At 38.1% G+C, this 22,547-nt stretch overlaps 1 protein-coding gene across 4 annotated transcripts in view; it reads right to left on the minus strand.

Annotated features, from left to right (window-relative positions):
* CTNND2 (catenin delta 2) overlaps positions 1–22,547 on the minus strand; it is a 936,316-nt gene that overhangs the window by 761,107 nt on the left and 152,662 nt on the right. For all 4 annotated transcript variants that reach the window (XM_067730382.1, XM_067730378.1, XM_067730381.1 and 1 more), the window contains exon 2: positions 11,705–11,841. In XM_067730382.1, coding sequence (XP_067586483.1) covers positions 11,705–11,841 — 137 coding nt within the window. The remainder of the gene's footprint in view (positions 1–11,704; positions 11,842–22,547) is intronic.

The raw sequence follows: 22,547 nt of genomic DNA on the forward strand, positions 1-22,547 counted from the left end.
GGTGAAAAATCTCCCAAACACAAAGGAAATGCAAGACCAGCAAACAATTATTGTAGCTGGATTGCTCTAACCTCTGGGGGAAAGTATATTTTCAAAGAATAGTTAGAAATGATTGAGACAGATACTCAACAAATATGAGAAATTTGGTATAACTGCATAGAAACAAAAGGAATTGGGTGTCTGTGTGTCTTTTTATGTGTGAAGTTGCTGATTCATGTACTAACAGGGAAGTTGGTGGCTTGTTTTTTGTTTTTACTTTCGGCTGAAATAAGGCACACAAGTCCATTCAAGGAAAAAAAAAAAGACACTCGCCTACATATTTTATTAGTGAAGGATATGTTTCAGTTAACATGCCTCATTTTAAAGTTTCGATTTGGGTTGTTTATGGAGGAAACTGCAATTTGGGGGTCTGGGATTCATCAAAGTAAATGGGCTAATTCTGAAACAACATGCAGGGAAGACATGGATGCAATACAACCATTCAAATAAGGATAAAAGAACGTAATCAGTGTAACAGTGGAGACGAGATCCTTGTGCCATACAACTAAACTAATGGCTTTCATCACAATTAGACAAAGCATTCACTTTTGAGCTACAACAGAACAGGAAAACACAGTAAGTTTATTCGTCAACTTACACCCTCAACACAAATATATTAAACATGCCCTCTGGGTCTGGCACTCACCTGGGTGCTGGTGACACAGTAAGGGGAGGAGACCTGGTCACAACCTAACCGATAATCAGTAAACTTAGATGTTTCTCAGAAAATAAGCATTATTAATTATTATTTCTAGGAATAACAGTATTATCTATCTAGTACTAAAATGTTTCATTTCTGCTAAATCAAGTGACTACAGTGTGCAAAAGGTTTTCAACATCAGGTTTCCATACAACCCAGAAAAGCTCCCAGGATGGTAATTTCTTATCTCTATTCTCCCTAAAGGTGGAGTCATCGCATTACTGCAGCATTATTAAAGCCACGCTCTTGGAAGACATTACTGCGGAGGACTGAGGTGCGATCCCTGATATGAGCAGAGATCCCAAAATAGAGAGAATTTACATTCTAGATTATTCATTTTAAGAATAAACTGCCTCTGACTTTCGACAGGTCTATAGCAGGCAACTGCAGGTCTCTGACACGCAGCTGGAATGAACGGTATTATTTCTTAAAAGTGTCTGCGTTAGCTAATGGGCTAGGTTCAAAGCAGATCTTTTGTTTGGGTGGAGGGCTTCTCAGTTGTGGAGGTGTTGTGCAGAAGCGCTGGCCAGCAGAGCTACAGTTGCCCTTCAAAAGCTTCCAATCCGCTCAAAGCTGTAAAGACCCTTAGTTGATACCCTGGAGTCCTGCTTCCCAGAGCACAAGAGATGGCAGTGGCCAACTGTGCATGGAATTGCTTGGACTTGCCTACAACTGTGGAACAACCTTAGGTTGACTGTTATGTAATTCAGTTTTTAATTCTGAACTTAACTTCTTCATACAGCAGATCTGCCAGGAGATGTAAGCTGCAAAATGATTCCCCAGATAACTAAATCTATAGACTTGGTGAATAGAACTAGTTAGTATTCGCTACATAAATGCCGAAGATTACTTGTCAAAAGTGATTTTTGTTTTTTTTGTTTTGGTCTCATTGATATTGAGTCCTCCAGCTGCTTTCAGAGACCATGAGTAGAATGTGAAAGTCAGAACTTGTCATTAGTGAGAGACGCTGGTCTTCACTTGTCTACGGCAGCCGCTAGACAGCCGGCTCATTTAGAGCCCAGGGCATGAACCTGCACATTCCTTTAATGACTGCAGCCGAATGACAGCAACTTGAACATGATCGATGGGCTGCCTGGGGCATGTTTACCTGTGTTGCTGATGCATGCCAGAGATAGCGTCAGTCCAAACCACTGACTCTCAGAAACAGGAATGTTCCAGGAAAGCAATGTTACGGTATTTAATCCACGGGACTCCTGTCGCCTCACATTTTCTCCACAGAAATTAACTAACACTGAGCTGTATAAGTTCGTTGAATTCTATCTGTTTGGAGTCTCATTAATGATTCCTTCAGATTTCCAAAACACATTGCAGATCAAACTGGTGAAATGACCCACCTCCCTTTTCTGAGTTAAATAAGAACAATACAGGAAGGCGCAACACTTAATTTGACCTCAGCAAAACCTTGGTCATAGAGAAAAACAAGCTAATTTCTCATTTCAGTTCTATAGCAATTTCCTATATGGTAGGTAAACTGAGTAGTTTTTAAAGTTCGAGTTTCTTTGGTCATATACAGGAAACACTGAACAAAATAATCACTAAAGAAAAAAGTCATTATTTAATTATATGTCTGATGAAATAAGATTTACATAGAGATCTTAATGAAATATATAATATATATTTCATTAAAATATACAAAGTTTAAAGAAATTTAACATCTGTCCTTTTAAAAAATGTTTTTGTTATTTTGAGACACTAACATTGTCTCCTCGCCCTATGATAATTCCTATGTTTATTTTGCCTATTTCTACCATATTTGGTTCAGTTGCTCTGAATACTAAACATGTTTTCCCCATTTACTCCCTCTAGAATATTCTATTTGTTAATTTCCAGCTCTGTACAAATCCTGTAGAGGGTTATACCCCAGGAGCTCCTGCTTCATATGTCCTGCCTGTGGCTCTTATCAGTAATTAATTTTGGCAGATTTTCTCAGTGAGTTTGTAAGGGTCTTTAAAATCATTCTCAAAACTTTGCTCCAGGCAGCCTCTGTCAAAGTAGACCCAATGATTTATGTACAAGAAAGTAAGACATGTCATTTTTTTTTTCAATCTGAGAAAACTGAATCAACCGAAGAACTGGATTAAGATGGAAAAAGTTAAATAAAATTATAATATTAAATAATTCAGTGTGTCTGCTCATATAGCCATTAGAAAAATGTTTTAATATTTAGTGATATAAAATACTCTTGATATAACTGTTAAATGTACAAAGTATAAAATATTAAAAGTGTGCACAAATAATTTTATAGTCACATAAAAATCTTAGAAGGAAATCTTCCCAAATACTTGCAGCAGCCTCTAGCTGCAGTGTTAGTCTCAAAGAAAATTTGCATCTTTATTCCTTTCTGAGTTTTTTAAACTTTCCACAATGTGCATGAATTATTTTATAATGGCAAATTCATTAAAAACTATTAAAACATCACATTTAAAATAGTCAATGTGATTTCACATATTAATATTCAACAATGAATTCTAACAATAAATATGAAAGAAGCATTAGAAATGCACTATGATGTCCTGTTACAAAATCCCACCTATTAAAAGCTTACCTTCTAACTTAGCATATAAAGGGTTAATCCATTTTTATTTTTCCCATTATAGCCTTCAGTCCCCTAAAAACTGAACTAATACCTTCAAAGGGGCGGGGCAGACAGCAACCAAATGAATTAATTCTTAGAATAGAATCTGGGGTTATTAAAAAGACGGATGAGTATGTATGTGTCTTGAGAAGAGTTACAAAGTAAAATGTTAAGGGAAAAATCAAGCTTTAGGAAAAAAAGTCAAAATAACTTACAGGCACAACTAGAATACACATGAGGGAGCATGGGAGGGTGCGGAGAAGGGAGGCAGATGATGTATCCACACTTCCAGAATTATTCAGCCATAACTAGAACTCCTAGCATTAATTCCCCAAATCTTACACAAATGGTTTATGACCCTTGTCTTTCTTTGATCTCCAATTTCAACCACCATTCTTGTGATTCAAAAGATCCATGATACACAAAGAAACAGACTTGCTTCAAACCTAGCCAGTCCTATCAGGCTGGTGCCACATGACCATCCCTTTCCTTCCTACTTGAAAGTCTGGAACTCTACCTACACCACGTGCTTGCTTTCTTTGCCCGGCTGGAAGTCTAATACCCATTTGGTCACTATATCTACATCTGGCTCCCCTCCTGTGTATGTGATATCTACAAGGCTTTCTAATACTTTCCTTGTTATGAACTATACCATCGACAAAGACCCAGGTCTACAGATTCCTGGCTTGCACCTTCCTCTCCCCATCCACATGTCCAGACAGTCATTTACTGCTCCTAACATAGTCTGTGGTCTAGCAATGAAAATAGGGGGAAAATCATGTCCTTTTTTTCACTTTCAATCTATATCTGGCCTAACACAAAAAATAAATTTGAAAATCATCAATCAAATAATCCTCATTTTAATTTTAATACATGCAGAAAGTTCAACTTGTGGCACTATGGTCTAATTCTTTTCCTCCCTGATTAAATGAATATAAAGTTCACTAGTCTTTACAGATAATCCTTCTCTATCTTCTCGACCTTTCCTAAAGGTGTTTTAATTTCCTCTTTTTCATGGACGGTAATTTTGTCGTTACTTTCATAAAACGGTTTTCCAAAATACAGTTGGGAAATCGATTAGTTATATAGGTCATTTCCCACACTGTGTTATCAGAAACTATTGTTGCACATTACAGGGACACTAATAATACTGAGAGATTCTGCATTGCTACGTGGCACTGGAAAAATACCAATTAAGGAGCTGTTTTATAATGTACTCCTTCCCAATAGCATTCTTGTTATACAGAGCTATGTAATTTTAAAATTATAAATGTAGACACTAAGTGAAAATAAAGGCATGCTATCCTCACACATGAGTCAATGTAAATGGTCCACATTTTTTTTAGATTTTACATAAGATAAATCCTTTAAAATGCTTTTTTAGTACCTTTATATGGTTCAAACATATACAAAGTCCTCTGTGCACTAGTTTTGCAGAGTGGGAGCTCAGAAATGCCTTTCTCCTACTTTTCTACATTAAACATAATAACAAAACTGATTAAAAGCAAGAGAATTCTGTCTTACTACCTGAAAATCAGCAATACCCTAAATTGTGGTCCTAAAAATTTCCTCTAAAAGCAGTAATGTAATCTTCAGTCCTTGTGGAATGTAAAGAACAGGAGAATTACCGTAGCAATACAGTATCTAAGGTTATAAACACTATAAAGTTTAAGGAATAAGTTTATTGGTATAAATAACTTGGAATTTCATAATGTATTGACGAGAGTTTTCTTAAAATTTCACCTACAATTTTTTAATGTTTTATAACTTTTTATGTATGTTTGTCTTATCTTTTTAGCTTCATGGCTAACTAACTGAAAGCAGTGAAACTCCAAATCTGTGTATCACCCAGGGGAAGCACAGTGTTATGCACATAGCAGGCAATTGATAAACACTATTAAATAAACCCAACAAAATGACACATTTGCATATACTGTTCTGTACCTAGAATTTTCTATTTAATCTGTTCATTATTAAGTATATTTCACTGGTAGAATCATGACAAAAAACACATTTATCTGAGCCATAATAATTTACAAAGATCAATATGAGCTCTAAAGGTTTTTAACAAGTTCCCCATGGAAAAGGATCTGAAATCATAATCACTTTGCTGAATCACTTTGCTGTTACACTTGAAACTAACCCAACATTGTAAGTTAACTATACTTCAATTAAAACATGGTTTTTAAAGTCCCCATAATTTTTTTGGCTTACATAAGAAGACCCTTTAGATATCAACTCTGGAAGCATGTGATGATCAAAGGAGACATAGGTCAACTGAAGGGAAAGAAATGTATTTCAAAATAAGTGTAGTTTTAGGAAAGCCATGGTTTTCTTAAGAGCAAAGTAGTACACATATTGATTTAAGGTAAAATACATAGGTCAACATTACATGGCATGAGTAAATGTAAATTCTTGTCTAACAGTACAGACCAGCACTGGAACAATTTTTTTTTTTTAATGAAAATATGAAAATGAAGATCAGATGACTACTCCCAGGCAAACCACAAGCAAACATGTTGTATTTCTTGCAGTCATGAGGCCACCTCGGGTCTCTCCAGTGATGGGGATGTGAGCCTCTGCCCTGTCCTCATTCTCACATCAGCTTTCACAGTCAACAACAAGCTTTCTCTCTCTCTTTTTTAATTAATTAATTAATTTATTTATTTTTTTTTTTTTGGCTGCACGGGGTCTTTGTTGCTGCTCGCGGGCTTTCTCTAGTTGGGGCGAGCGGGGCCTACTCTTCATGGCGGTGTGCGGGCTTCTCATTGCAGTGGCTTCTCTTGCTGTGGAGCATGGGCTCTAGGCACACGGGTTTCAGTAGTTGTGGCTCGGGGCTCTAGAGCGCAGGCTCAGTAGTCGTGGCGCACGGGCTTAGTTGCTCCGTGGCATGTGGGATGTTCCCGGACCAGGGCTTGAACCCGTGTCCCCTGCACTGGCAGGCTGATTCTTAACCACTGCGCCACCAGGGAAGTCCCCTCTCTCTCTTTTCTTGATTTGATCTCATTTCCCAGAGTCATTACCTAGGTCTCGACACTAACGATAATTACTTTCAAATTCTTCATTTAAGCACACAGTTCTCATGCTATCACCATACATATTCACTCTGTGAATCCACTGTTCCTACCACTTTTTCTGCCTTTTACCCCTTTTCACTTAGCAGCAATTCCAAAATCCGTCACTATAATCATTTTCTTGCATTCATCATATCCAGTGCCTCTCCACCTCGGCTCAGCCCAGCTCTCCAGACCCCAAAACAACTCAAAACAAACTGACCATGTCTACCTGATGACAGGAGAAGAGAAATACATATGTTTCCCGTACCAAGCCATCAGCCCTCCTGAGGCCATGAACTTTGCCTCTCTCCCATTCTCATAGATGTCTTTGTTCTAAAAGCCATTCCCTCTGCTGGTGCACTGGGTCCCCTTCACTCTCACCTACTCAGTGATTTTCCCACTGAAATTATACCCCTCCCAAGCATCATTAATTTCTTCTGGGTCACTGCCATCATCATAGCATATCTCCCAGCCTGAAATCCCTCGGCCCTTCTCGCCCCTTTAGCCATCACATCATTCTGTCTCCTCTTTGTGATGAAGGGTTATCAGTCTCCTCTCAGCTATTTGCTCAAATGATATGATGGGAATCATCACATGCCCAACCTCTGTCCTCTCTTCCTCTTCTGGTGAAGGACACTCACAAGAGAGGGAGTGGGGACTGGGTCCCGCTCTCTTAGAGCCCCATGGGACAAGAGACTTGGTAACTGTTGGCAACGAGACAGATGTGTCTGAAATACAGAAAATTATCCATAGAGTATAGCATAAATCATGGTTCTGTTTATGTTAATATAAAAGTACAAAATTCACCAGTTAAAAAGCAATCAAGATGGGAAATCAGAGCAAAGAAAGAAAAAAATCAATGAACACCTTTTCACTGAGCAATCCATGGCTGCTGTGTGTTCAAACACTTAGGGCTCAGCTTAAAAATGTCTAAGTCGTGCCATACATGCTACGTGGGGTGCATTTCATGGTTCATGGTTTGGCATGACTTAAGTTCCACTCCATGGTTATAGAGTAGAATTTATTTCTATGCAATGTCAACTACCAGCCCCAGAACTTCTGTTCTTAGTCTCACTAACAACTTATTCCAATGAATTCTTACTAGACTGAATTTTCTTTACGTATCCATTTCTGTTATTATCCTTTATTGTGATTTGCTTAAATAAGGTATGCAATATATTTAATGAATTAGTAATTACATTATGGAACCTATTATATCCAGTCAGCTCAGAATATATGCTTGCTATGATAAAAAAAAAAAAAAAATCACTTCCCTCCTACAGAACTGACGTCCAAGAAGCCAGGACTAGAGTGGTACATAATTGTAATGTCATAAAGTATTTTTACTTGAAATTCTCTAAATGAATAAATAGGATTTTTACTCAAGAAAGCTATCTCTTCTGAGCACCAGAAGCACCAGGCAAACGATATTCTTTACGTGAAAAGATTTATAAATAGGTTATACACGTAATTGCTAAGAATCATAGAAGGTATTAATTTCTAATGTCGTTTTTCTTTCATCTCAGCTAATATTTTTTAAAAATATATTTAACTTAGTTTTAACTCCATAAAGGATGGTCTATGCATGAGAAAAAGAGAGGAAGGACGTTTTAAGAATAATTTAGGACAAAAATGTCCCAGTGAAGGAAGAGATTGGTTGTTTGCATGAGGCCACACTAAGGAAGTCCATGGGCTTAGCCGCTTGTTGATTTCTGCCTTCAAACTGCCAGACAGCACACATGGGACCTGACCGCCGCGTCTCTGATTTGGCCGCTCCCACCTGCTCTAACTCAGCTTCCCAAGACATTTTCATTCCTCCTCACATTACTTATCTGCCACAAAGCATCTCACCTTTACTGTCCAAAAATGAGCAATGAATTTATTTTAATAATTAGAAAAAAACTCTTCACAGTAAGTTTTTATTAAATTCTCATCAAGGCTTTGGAGAGGCCATTTTATTTACTGTAATGTATTTTTCCTTTAAGTAGCTTATCCACTCTCTCAACTACAGGCATCACTATTTAAGCTGAAGGATTATTTCCTATTATCCAAACCCAATTAATATTTCTTCCAGTCTCCCAATTATCTTCCCCTTTTTTGATACACTTCCTGATCCTCTAAGTCCTCTACGCCCATTCCTACCTCTGTCCAAATGTAAACGCGTATGGCAAGAAATCTAATAATTTGGCTTACTTCCTTGTACACTTTTCTAGAGGCTCATAAACATGTACAAACAAAAAATATGTTTACTATTTCGCTTTTTAAAAACAGGATAATACAATACTATACCATTCCTTTCTAAAATCTTCATGGATTTTTTTCAAAGTTTAGATATATATCTAACTCACTTTTATTAATAACTGCATAGAAAGGATATATCTTTTATATGGAGGATTTTATATAAAGGAGATACCATTTTTAAAACTTTTCATCAATCAATACTGTTCTTTTTTTTTTTTTTTTTTTTACTATCCCAAATAATTCTGCAATACATACTCATACTTAATACCTTATGTTCTAGGTCACTCATTTCTATAGAACCTATGTCTAAGCATGACTAATCAAAGGCTATGAAGTATTTCAAAAGCCAACTCACAGCAACACACCATTTTACAAAAAGATTACAGTAAAGCACATTTTCATGTGGAATGAAAAAGAATGTGAATTTCCTCAAAATTTAACTGTAGCTAGCTTATAATATATACTGTTTTTTAATGTCTGTCTATTTGGTAGATTAAAGAAAATCATGTTTTCATTCTGAATTTTATGTCCTTGATTGGCACATTAGGGTGAAAAATATTTGCATATGTTTATTGGTTGTTTGCATTTTTCTTCTCTGAATTTCCTGTTGATATTTTTTGCCTAGTTTTCTATTCCTTTGTCTTTTTCTCATCAACATTAGGAAGTCTTAATATATTAATTATATCAACATTTTGTCATATTTGTGACACGTTATTTCCCGTGGTCTATTTTTAACCTTTTTTATGTTAAATTATTCCTTGCTATTATTGTTGGTATTCACACTGCCAACTGTACCAACCATTCATGTATGGCTTCTGAGTTTCCTGCACGTACTTAGAAAGCCTTCTCCACCTCTAGGTTGCATGAATATTTTCCCAATGTTTCTCCCATCAAGTCTATAGTTTTATTTTGACAGTTACATTGCTTTTCCTTTGAGATTTATTTCTGAATATATTGTGAGTTAAGGGCCTTAATTTTCTTCCAGATGTTTAGCCAGTTATGCTAACACCAGTTCCACCACTGCTTTGTACTCAACTGAGATACTTTGAAATGAGTCAGGCTCCTCTATATTTTTTAATCTGTTCTGAATCTTTAGTTATGTCCTAGAGAGATTATTCTTTCTATTTGGGGCCAACTGGACACAACTGTATGTTTAGTAAGGTAAAATATTTCTTTTTTTTTTTTAAACATCTTTATTGGAGTATAATTGCTTTACAATGGTATGTTAGTTTCTGCTTTATAACAAAGTGAATCAGTTATACATATACATATATCCCCGTATCTCCTCCCCCTTGCATCTCCCTCCCTCCCACCCTCCCTATCCCACCCCTCCAGGCTGTCACAAAGCACCGAGCTGATCTCCCTGTGCTATGCGGCTGCTTCCCACTAGCTATCTATTTTACATTTGGTAGTATATATAAGTCCAAGGTAAAATATTTCGATCAAAATTTTCCCTGCAACTCTCACATATTTATGCTTCCATATGATCTTTAAAATAGCTTGATCCAATTTGCCAAAGAAACAGTCAGCCACAGAATCCTGAGTACAACTGCCTAAATGTTACATTAATTTGGGAGACAGTAATATTGGTATGGTGTCAAGCTCGTCTACACAGGACTGTAGCATGCCTTGTCCTTTATTCTCAATTCTTTTATGTGCTTTGATAAAATACTATAGTGTTCATCAGACGGGTCTGGTTATCTTATCAAATTTATTCCTCGTGTTTTACATTTTGTCACTGCTCTAAAGCTAGTGGCCTAGCAAGATTTCCAGACCATGACAGAATAAAAATCCATGACCTAACCCAGCTATATAACAAAGCAGTATTTGGAGTATAAGAAGTATCATGAACTTTTGCTCCCCTTTTCCATTACCCCTGAAAAATAATCAGAAAACTCTCACAGGTAGGCTTTTGGAAGCAAACTAATCAAGCAATACAGCCTGGGCCTCAACCCAATTTCCTGCTCACTTACCATTTTCACAAACTAGATTATCCAATCAATCTATTCGACTCTCCTTTGTGAACCTACTTTTGCTTCACACTTTCTTGACCTAGTGACACAATTCTGACTGACAGCATCATTGATCCTTTCCATCAATGAACCTTTCCTTAGCTACTCTTTGATAACTTGAGCATCTACCTTTACCTAAATCAGTCCCCATTTATTAAACAAAATCAATGTCCTCTAGGAAAACTGAGTCCTTCTACTAGTTGAGTCCTTAATTGCCACATTTAGTCTATTGCTCTGTTGAGAGGTTCCTGGGATCAGTGAAGTTATGTCACTCTTACCCCACTGCTGCTGCTAATTCAGCATCCCTGAATCATATAATTCAAACACAGGATGCTTTTGCACTTAAAAAGAATATTGATTTGCATTCTAGCTCATGGTAAGCAAAAGAAACAAATTAAATTTTTTTTTATTTTCCAGCTTTCTTTAATCATTTATTACATTTTAATTATAAGAAACATGAATTTTATGAAACAATTACTTTTAAATCTAAGACTTCAGATTTATCTGCTTATTCATTTTTATGGCAAAGAAATGGTCGAGGAAGAATCATTTAGACTACAGCTTTACAGGAAAAGTTCTCAAATGCATTCTTCCAGAGCCATCTTGGAAACACTGGGAAAACAAATTTGCTTAGGCCCACAATGATACGATATTCATCTGCTCTCACTCTTACCAGTTTGTTAGCGTCATGGATATACTTTGAAATTTTATTAAACTTTAGGTTTCTACAAACCAATTATTTGGCTTCACACATTTAACAGTATTAAACGTCAGGTCCATCACTTAATCTGCCAAAACTTCACCTATAGGATTTTTGACTGCAATTTTCGTTTTTGTTCCTGTAGAATATTTTTTCAAGGAAAGCTGCCTAAATCTCAAATAAAAACGGAGTCAAAAGCTATTATAATCATACGTGAATAGCAATTGTATAATGAATACCAACATTCTGCTAGAAAACCATGATTTTCATCCCAACATAATTAAATCACCATCTTTCATCTGGAAAGAATGATGTTTACAATGTCCCCACGTGTATGTCAGAAAAGTGGAATGTTTCTACCTGTTCTTTGACCGAGGCGAGGATAGCAGAGGTGGTCTCTGTCTCTGAGCCATCCCCATTGGAGGTGGTGAGGCCAGGGCTCAAGGAGCTGGTCTTCTCCGAGGCTGATGGAGGCTGGTCTGGGACAGGCATAGCTCCTGCAATGCAAGAGGACACGCTCAGTGCCACTGGATATTGGCCCTGTAAACAGACGTAACTATCAGGCAGCTCTAAGAGGTACACTTTGGCAAGATGGAAAGTATGAACTACAGAGAAAGCACGTGACATAATTGTAGAAGGAGAAGCAAGCAAATAGACAGTCTCTCCTATATCCACCCCGACCAAATTCCAAAATACGCTCACAACTTTGTGTCTTGTCTTTGAGGTAAATGGAGGAAGAAATGATGAGATAGAAAAGGCAAGTAAGATGAGAAAAAACAGAGGGATAAAGAAGTAAAGATAAAAAGCTCGTCAAACTACCATTTTCTATCTGATTTAGATACATTTATTACTGTGCACTGACATACTTTCACCTCAAAAAAAGAAAACCTAAAGATATTCTCCTCGATATGAAAATCACACAAAATAAGTGATCAATAATTTATAAGTAATTAAGAAACACCACAGTTGACATAAGAACCTCGGCTGGTATTGTGAAATATAGTAAATGGCTAGCCTACTCCACAAATATTTGCTGAGTTCTTAACTCTGAGACCAACAGCAGACAAGAGCTGCAAAGCTGGCGAGACTCATTGGCCACAGTTTATTGTCTGAGTTCACTGATGAAAGAAAGGAGAGACTCAGATAACATCAGCCCACTTCATAAAGGGACAGACATGTATGGGTTAAAAACAGGACTCTCAGAAGTTATTTTTTCCACTGTACTTCTGTTTCTCACACAAATAAATAAGACTGAAGTATCTGTCACATGTATTACTTAGCAATGGTCATCAGCAGAGGAAGTAATAAGTAACTCAGGGCAATTTTTACCCAGGCACAACAAAAATCACGGTTCAAATAAAAGGCTGGCAGTAGATCAAGGTTATTTTCTTGCCTTAAGCTATTATATTACATGTCCTTCCAGGAACCATTGCTGTGTGAATGTTAAAAGGTATCTCCTATTATACTGTATCTGAGCACCCTGGGTTTCAAACTAAGCAACATAATTTTCTTCACAGCCCTTGTACTATGTTATTAGCGGCATTTAGTTAATAATTTAGGGATATGCAAACCCCAAAGGGCTCCAGTATAGAATTTTCCTTTAAATATATGATAAAAACGTGGTAACCTAATGTTCTCATTGGACATTCCAACTTAGTTTTGACTTGTTTTTATTTTTTGAAATTCCTTATAATATTACTAATGGGGATTAGAATATCATTGGAAAAATAAATCTGTTACAAACATAGAATATATGGGAGGATTTGGGCAAATGACATTAACAAGCAGAATGCAAGCAAAGGATCAAGTGAAATATAATTTGGCCAAATGCAACCATGGCAAACAAGTGGAAAGTATATTAGGTGATGGATACCAACAGGAGGAAAGAAAGAGGTTTAGGTAATTATGATGCTGGGGGTGGGAAATAAAAAATAAAGTACTTTTGTGTGTTCAGTTTACTTTCATATGTGGTTTTCTAATTTGATCAAGCCTTATAATCACAAGGATGGACATAAACAGACCAGCAAATGTCATGCCTGGTAAAACAGCCTGAAAGGCATGTCCTTCTATTTAGGGGAAGTTTGGGAGATGGGAGAACAGGGCAAGGGAAGAAAGAAAGAAGAAAGGAAAATGGCAGTTCTTGAAGAAAGAGTCACCTCTGGTCATTAGGGGAGCCCCCCCTTGACCGTGCATCTCCACCTACATCCATGGCACGGGCCTCCAAAGGGCACTCTACGTAAGAACAGCCTTACGCTGAGAAAAAAGGGTTCTTACATACCTCAAATTATTATTTTAACTTCTGTGGTTTCTAAATTTTATTGGGCTGATTTGAATTCAAGCTCTGCACCACTATTATTATCAACACAATTTTTCAACAACGAAATTGTCTAAGGTCCCAAAGTTATTAAGTAACATAAGTGGACCTAGAACTCAAGTTTTCTCCCTTTTTTTCCCTATTTTAGTGGGCTTTGATGTTTCAGCCTATTTCCCATACCTTCTATTGCCTTCTAAATGCTGTCTACACACCAATTTCTATAAAATGTAACTCTTAAAAGTATGACAGTCACCTGTCATCTTAAAATATGGGATTTAATAGGCAACAAATCAAAGTATATCCTTAGGCACTTGACAACTTTGACCCACAGAGTACAAGCAATGATTCGGTTTGTTTATATGCTCCCTCCTTCCCCCTGATCGCAATAACAGAAAGAGAAGTGAAATCTTTAAGGCTTTTCCCACCATAGAGGCACTGCTACCCAAGGCAACCTCTATGCCCTAGTGAAAATGACTTGGAATAATTTCCGTGGTTCGTAATTTTTAACATCCAGATTTAATTTAACCATTGGTCATCACTACGTATGGGTGGTAAAGACTGTCAGGCCTCCACTTCCAACCTTCTTAGCTTAGAGCTTACAGAAAAGAGGGAGGGCTGGGTAAATACTGCCAGAACCAAGCCCTGGATTGCTAATAAGTATAAAAAGCCTTAAGCCTTCAGACTTTGCAGCCTACGGTTAAGTACTTTAGTCTTAAACAGAGCTAATCCATTAAATATTAGTAATTAATCTATTCTAACTCCAGGAAATCTGTAGAATGTAGAGAGACAAAAAGAAAAAAAAAAAAGGAAAAGCAACCATTAGTAATTCTGCCATCCCAGATAAACATATTTACTTTGGTATTTTGGTATAGGTTTTTTCCTACTTTTTTTTTTTTTTTGATTTGACTTATTTTGCATAATGAACTTTACATAATGGAGTATTAATGTAATATTTTTGATTTTTAAAAAATTTTTCACTCAGCAACATTATCACGAACTAGTTCTTACATCAGCAAAATTTGTTATATAGTTTAATGATGTAATAAATATTTAGTATTCAATAATTGTATGCATCATAATTCACTTATTTTTTGTTTATCATTTTACCCATTTTTACATTTCTGACATTTTCGATAAATTCCCAAAAGTGTTACTTGATGGAATGAAGAATCTGCACGGATTTTGAGAGCCAACAGCAAATCAACATACCTGCCCACCAGCAGTGTCATGAGAATGTCTCCTCCCCAAGAGGATGACAACACTGGCCTTTATTACCCTGTCTTGCTTTCACCAACTTGATATAGAAAAACTTACCTCTTTGACTTTGTTTTTATTTTACCACGAATACAAGAAATATTTTCCCACAGATTTATTCCTCCTACATACAATACCCCTTCACACCCTTTACATGATTACTGTGTAAGAAGTCTTTCCATATATGTAGTCGAATGAGAATCTACAAACACCCAAATTGCATGTTAAACAGACTCATCATCAGCATGAGAAAAAGAGACAATATGAGGGAACCATAATGTCAGATTTTGGGTGGTTTATTCTCTAGCAGAATTTGCTACTCACATGTTCTAGGTCTAGAAAATACAAAACAACACGACTAGCCGCCCCTGGGCCCACGTTACACTGCTCTACACTCTCACATGCAGGAGCTGTGTTATGGGCAGAATTGTGTCACCTTCCCCTCCTTCACTGCCGCCCCAAATCCATAGATTGAAGCCCTAACTCCTACTGTGACTGTATTTGGAGATGGTGCCTTCAGGGAGGTCACTAACGTTATATGAGGTCATAAGGGTGGGGTGCTAATCTGAGAGGACTGGTGTCCTTATAAGAAGAGCAGTCCAGGAACTAGGAATCCGTGCTTCCACTGCAGGGGGCACGGGTTTGATCCCTGATTGGGGAACTAAGATCCTGCATGCCAAATAAATAAATAATGAGTAAATGGTAAATTAAAAAAAAAAAAAAGAGGAAGAGGAAGAGACACCAGAGCTTTTCTCTCCACCACGTGAGGACACGGAGAGAAAGTGACCACCAGGAAGGGGGTTCTCACCAGAAACCTCTGTGGCTATAGCACCTTGATCTTGGACTTCTGGCCTCCGGAGCCGTGGGGAAATAAATGTCTGCTGTTTAAGTCACCCAGTCTGTGATATCATGTCATGGCGGCCCAAACAGACTGATACAAACAGGGTTAGATCGTTCTCAGCTTCCTTTCCCTTAATTACCTCCAGGTGGGCACGGGAGGCCCGGGAATCGCGAGAGTAGCAGGGTGGTACTATTTAGTGCAGCCCTCTGCTAACACACTCATCCCAGATGAACTACAGGTGTCGAGATAAGGCACGGACTGCTTCAAATCAGCACACCTGGATAAACCAAAGCTTACAAAAAGATGTGTGCCAGTGCTGTGAAATAAGCCTGGAGAACAAAGCACTAACTTAAGAACATCCATAGTACGACCACTTTCGTAGACAATCTGATAAGAAACTCAGGAAACTTGGTTAGGATGACAGTAATAGCAAAATCAGGTAGTTCCCGTATACAGAGACTCTTTTTCAACTTGAACTCTTATATGCATATGTAATAAGATTTTGTAAGGTCCAAATATATGTTCTAAACCTTTATTCCCCAAACATAGTCACTATGAATTTACACTAGGTAACATGTTAAAATCGCATCTGCGCTTAGAAAGGCTAAACTCTCTTGCTCTCAATTCAATGTTATATTTTATTGACCTCCAACACACAGAAGGAAAATAAATCCTTATTTTATTCTGTAATTCAAACCTGTTCCTTCTTTAGCCACTTCTGCCTAGCAACTGATGACTTTGACACCAAAATAAAGCCATCTTCAAAAAATAACTGATGAACCGTTGTGTCACACAATCATCTAATTCAGTGACAAACCCAGCATTCTTGTGCCAGCATTACTGGATCTTTTCCTCTCTGAGTCAGAAACAAGTTCCTTTCGCCATGATACGGTCTTTGTTCCTCTTGAGCTGCCCACCCCCAATCTGTAACCCACAACCTCTTATCCTTTCAATTATACTCTGCTGTCATGGAGACCTGTTTTCTTTTTCCTCCTAGGTTAGCAAGTCCTACCTGCTTCAAATTCCAGAGTCTCCAAATTCCTTGCATACAGTGGGACTCACTAAGTATTTTTTTTTACATTGATAACAAAATGTTACTTTATTTACACATATTGTTTTTTAAATACAAATGTCATATGTTTAATTCATTTTTTAACATCTTTATTGGAGTATAATTGCTTTACAATGGTGTGTTAGTTTCTGCTTTATAACAAAGTGAATCAGTTATACATATACATATGTCCCCATATCTCCTCCCTCTTGCATCTCCCTCCCTCCCACCCTCCCTATCCCATCCCTCTAGGTGGTCACAAACTACCTAGCTGATCTCCCTGTGCTATGCGGCTACTTCCCACTAGCTATCTATTTTATGTTTGGTAGTGTATATATGTCCATGCCACTCTCTCACTTTGTATTTCATTAGCTAGACTTGCACTGTCCAATACAGTAGCTCCTAGCAACATGGGGCTATTTAAATTTAAATAACATTTTAAAAAGCCAGTTTATTAGTTGCACTATTCACATTTCAAGTACTCAACCGCCACATGTGGCCAGTGGCTACTGCACTGAACAGTGAAAATACAGAAGAATTCCATTATTGGAGAAAGCTCCATTGACGGCCTTGATCTATACCCAATTGACCCTATAGTCAATTCTCTCATGTAATCTTTCATCTTCGGCTTTAGTCATGGGCAGTAGAAGATGGAAGAAGTGGTCAGATTATAATTATATTTTGAAGTGAGAACTGCCAGGATCGTTGATAGACTGCATGTGGTACATAAGACAAAGAGAGAGGAGTACAGGTGATTCCGGGATTTGGTCTGAGTGGCCACCAGCCAAGGTGTCCACACTGCAGGTGGAACAGATTTGGGGCGGAGGAAGGTGACCTGGCCTGAAAACTTACAACCTCAAATACATATACCTGTGAGTCTTCTTTGCTGCTGACATCTGGGCAGCACACAGCAGCTCTAGCCAGAAACCACACTCTTATGTGAATGAGGGAATGTAAAGATTGATGATTTCCAAATACTGCTTTTTTCCCCTTCAGCCAGGTCCCTTTTCACTTTTTACTTTACAGTTGCTAGAAACTTCTAGAACTTTTCTCTTCTTCCCTCACCTTTAGACTATGGCTTCAAGACTCTCTGCTATTAACTTTCTTGACATCTTGCCCTCACACCAAACCGGCAAGCAAAACTCATGTTGCCACACCTAGCCTTACTCCCTTCTCATGAGTCCCACCCTCTTCAAGACAGTCCCCCTTCTATGTTCTAAAACACAAAAATATTAGCAAATGCTGACTTTTAGCTTTACCCTCATCATTATGCATCACTTTCATAACTGGCCATCACCTTCCACCCAAGTAGATAATGAAACTGGCCATTAGAATACTCCAAATATTATCATTTATATATGTATCTATATATAATACATATGCAATTTAATATTTTAAAACTGAACGTAATTAACATGTTGATCTTATAACCTTCCACTCCACAGGCAACATTTAAAAGACTATGATTATGTGAAATGGAAGAATAAGCCTAAACATCCCATTAACATTAGGGTACAGGGAATGTGTGAATTAGTATGAACTAATGACCTGAACAACACTATGGAACACCTCATCTGTGTAATCACTCTGGTCACCAAAATTGCAGTTCTGTATTTGTAACTAGCATGTCACTACCAAGAGAAACAGGCATAGCATCATTCTCTCTCAGATGCACGCTACACACATAAAGATATACCCATCCTTGCTCCTTCCTTTTAAAGAAAACTGTAAAATTTCAGCTTCTCCTAATAACATAAACAATATCATAATTAAAATTTGTCAAAACTCAATACAATTAGGGCAGAAACTCAACCTGTCTTGGTCGATGTTAAATTTCCCACATCTAGCTCAGTATCTAGTATATAGCAGCCAGTTAATAAATATTTGTTGAGTTAATGCATGAACTATTACTATAAAATCAGTAGTGGTTGCTCACTAGAGCACGTAATATAAGTAAAACGGGCTTTGCATTAAGAACGTTTCTCTAAATGATATTTGAAATGACATCTTTTTATTTCGACTCAAGAAAGCTGCTCTTCCCAAATCCTAGAACGAGTGTAAGACTTTTGCCTTAGTGCACTAGCCGAGAATGTATACCCTGGGCTGTTGGTTCTAAGACAAGGACCACCCATGCAGCACACTCTGGGGCTTCTAGGACTTGATACTTGCAACCCGCAACTTGCAAACAGAATCTGGCAAAAGTTATGGAGAGCACCACGCAAGGATGGGAAGAAGCACTGAGCCATATTCAGAACATGCAACTACAGGGGCACCAGCAGGCAAAGCCAGGAGGTGGAGAAATGTCCGATGCTACCTGATAAGTTGGGGATAAGGTGTGAGATAGCCATGGAGTCAGAGACACAAGGTCATTGGTTGCTGTGGTGGAAGATGTATGATGGCAGCGTGAAGAGCTGTTGAGTTCTGAATGCTGAGTCCACGTGTCAAACATGAGGGGACTCTTTTATCTGTATTCAGAAAAGAGGGAACAGTAGGAGGCTGAACCTAACACGGATGGTCAGGAAATCCATTATGAGTCACCGCGTGCTCTATCAACTGTTGAGGAAAATGGGACAAACCTAAATATCACCACAGACTTAAGGCCCACCTGAATGATTATTCTTAAGGACCTGAATTATGTCTGAAGGTAAAAAAGAAAGCTTCTGTGGAGACCACGGGGCAAGGTGGCATAGCAGTGCTCAGGCCCAGGGGAGGCACACACACAGGAAAGTTCTAGCAAAATGAAGTTGGTGAGGACAGGAGAGGGTCTTCTCTTGGCTCTTTTCTCTCAGTAACTCACAGTCTTGTCTTCTAAAGCATCATCTCAGGCATCTTCATCTAGTCTTAACAAACACTCTATCAACACTTAATACCTTAAAAAAGTATTGAAAAGGTTGTACTCGTGACCAAGGAGTCAGCAGATGAGGGTGAGTCCTTGGCCCTCCTGAGCCCTGCCCCAGCCAAGCTTGTGACCTGAGATGCCAAAGCCCACACAGGTAAAGCAAGGGGCAGGTACCTCAACCTCCTACACGTGTGTCTCCCGACAGGTAAGATTGTTTAGTGACATCTGGCAGATTCCTCAACTGCAAGCAGGGTCCCCTCAGAACCCAATGAGTAAGAGAAAAGCTGAAGGAAGGTTGGGGTTTGATTAGTGGATATTGGAAAGGCCAGGGGTTCCTGGCAGAGAGGAAAGGGCCAGAATAAATCTATAATGTGAGATAAGATGAGCAGGAAGGGTAAACACCTGGGCTGGGATTCAGGCAGCATCGGGGTGAGCCTGGAAACACAGAGAGGGGGGTAATTGGGGGTTGCTGCTGGGCTGGAGGGAGATCCTTGATTGTAAGAAGTATGGCTATGACCTGGAATTTGATGGAGATCATGAACTTAAACTTGGTAATTTTAAAAAACAAATGATTTGTCGCATCTATTACATTCACAAGTGACTTGAGACATTTTCTACAACTGTTGGTGGAATCCTGGTGGGCCAGTTCACCAAGATTGACAACCTTTGTTTTACACGTGAGTTTCCAAAGGCTTCACATGGTCCATTTCTTCTCACTGAACACCATCCACACCTCTCTTGGGTAAAGCCATGCACACCTGACATTGGGTATGCAAATAATGACTCAGATGTTTTCTCCCGCGAGTTCACACCTAATATCCAAATATCTCACTACCTATTACAAATGTTTCCCTGAAAACCCCACCAATGCACCAAATTCGGCGTGACCTCTCATCTCTCGCCTGGACAGCCACAAAAACTGTCCAAATTGTCTTGCTTGCCTGCAATAAATAGTGACTCGCCCAATCAAACTCCTGCACTATTTATTGGGAGAGTCAACTTTCTTACCATCAATCTGATTATGACACACCTTTTTTCTATATTGAGTTGAATGGATCCCAACACCTAGGACAGAGGTTTCCAACACCTACAGAGACAGGAAATGTATGTTATATCATGACTCCCACATCTTAACTGAAACAAAATTTCAGGAAATATAAAACCTTAAAACATGGGATGCACCATATTTCTAGTCTATTTTATTCCATTTCATTTAAAAATCCTAATGGTTACCCACTAAACTGATGGCTACAAGAGAGTTTGGAGACCAGTGACCTGGAGGATGGAGTGAAATCTCCTCTGCCTGATGTAGGAGGCTGTTGTTGCTCCGGCCAGTGCTCACATCTCCATTCTCAAGCTCGGCTGCTTCTCCCCTCACATCTTATACCACAGATACCCTGAGCTTCTCATAGTTCCAAATACGTCTTATCCAATCAAACTCTGCACATGCAGATTTCTCTTCCTGCATGTTTTTATCACCTCTAAGATTTTGTTTGGCTATTAAACTCTCTTCCTCCTTCATAATTTCCCACAAGCATTTCTTGCTCTCCGCAGCCTTTCTGAACCACTCCACAATCTGAACCACTTCCTCCTGACTGCTACTTGTATAACTAGAACCTCCCTCAAGCAGTGCCTTTATCACAACGAGCTGTCATGTTCTTACCTCTTCTGGGATTTTTTAAAACTTCGAATGTTTTTAAAATTGGGATGCTTCTTTACGTGACTGTTGGCACCCTTTTCCTTTGAGTCGTTTGGGATGGATTTTGTGTCACTTGCCACTAAAAGTTATTAAATCAATGATACATTTCTCAGCATCTCAGATTTATGGAAATATCCTTTATTTTACATTATATATCTCCTAATTAGGTCATGAATTCTTTGAGCACAGAAACTGTCTTATTCATTTTAACAACCTCAGTACCTAGAATAGTTCCCAGTAAAGAGTTGGCATCATTTAATGCTTAGTGAGTAAGTTATAATGAAAGAATATTTATAATGCATCATCAGCCCTACTTTAAATTGTCAGGGAATTTTACTCTTACAACAGTGATTGGTACATAAATGTCCTATAAATCTTCCTGGGTTTATAAAATAAAAATATTCAAATTAATGAGCTTGGGTAATATATAATATTAAAGTAGCCAAACCATATCTATTTCTCCTAATCACACCTGTGTCTGCATTTACAGTGGGAATATATCTGGATGAAATTAGTTATTTCAATTTTAATTATTATAAAAACAGTATAAAATTTTAGGGCTCCTCTTTACGAAAAAACGGATAGTGACCCTACTTCTAGAATCAATAACCATCCTAGCTCTCCCAGACACCACAAATACGTGTTAACAGTTGATTCCATGGGTTTACTAGGCTACAGAGACATTTCTCTTTGTGCCAGAGAAAGAAAGTCTGAGATTCTGCAAGTATAGATCCATCACAGTAATAGTAAGTTCAACAGAAATTGAAATAGGTAAAATACTTTAGATTTTGACTCCCCCTTAATAGGAGGGGAAGTTCTAATATATTCTATAGTAAAGAGGCTCAGTGGTAGAGCGACTATTCTTTTGGCTGAAATTTCACAGTATGCTGAGCGCAGCTCCTAATCCAGTGCTCGTCCCACATCACACACAGTGACTTCCCAGAAAATACTGTCGTTGCCAAATGTCCCAGGCACTGGGGTTCCCCTTAGTACAGCTTCTGAAGACTTACCATCCATCTCCTACATCGTATCTGTGCAAGAGGCTGAACAACGTCTAAGCTTATAAGCAAAGACAACCTGGCTTCGCAAATATTCTCGTTAATAATATTTTACACAAACATGCAGTTTTCCATTTTATATTTCTTTGCTTAATCATAGATTCACAAGATGAAGTCTGGTACCCAAAAAAAAAAAAAAAAATCATA

The sequence above is a fragment of the Pseudorca crassidens genome, chromosome 3 (genome assembly GCF_039906515.1).
Source record: "Pseudorca crassidens isolate mPseCra1 chromosome 3, mPseCra1.hap1, whole genome shotgun sequence".
NCBI lineage: Eukaryota > Metazoa > Chordata > Mammalia > Artiodactyla > Delphinidae > Pseudorca > Pseudorca crassidens.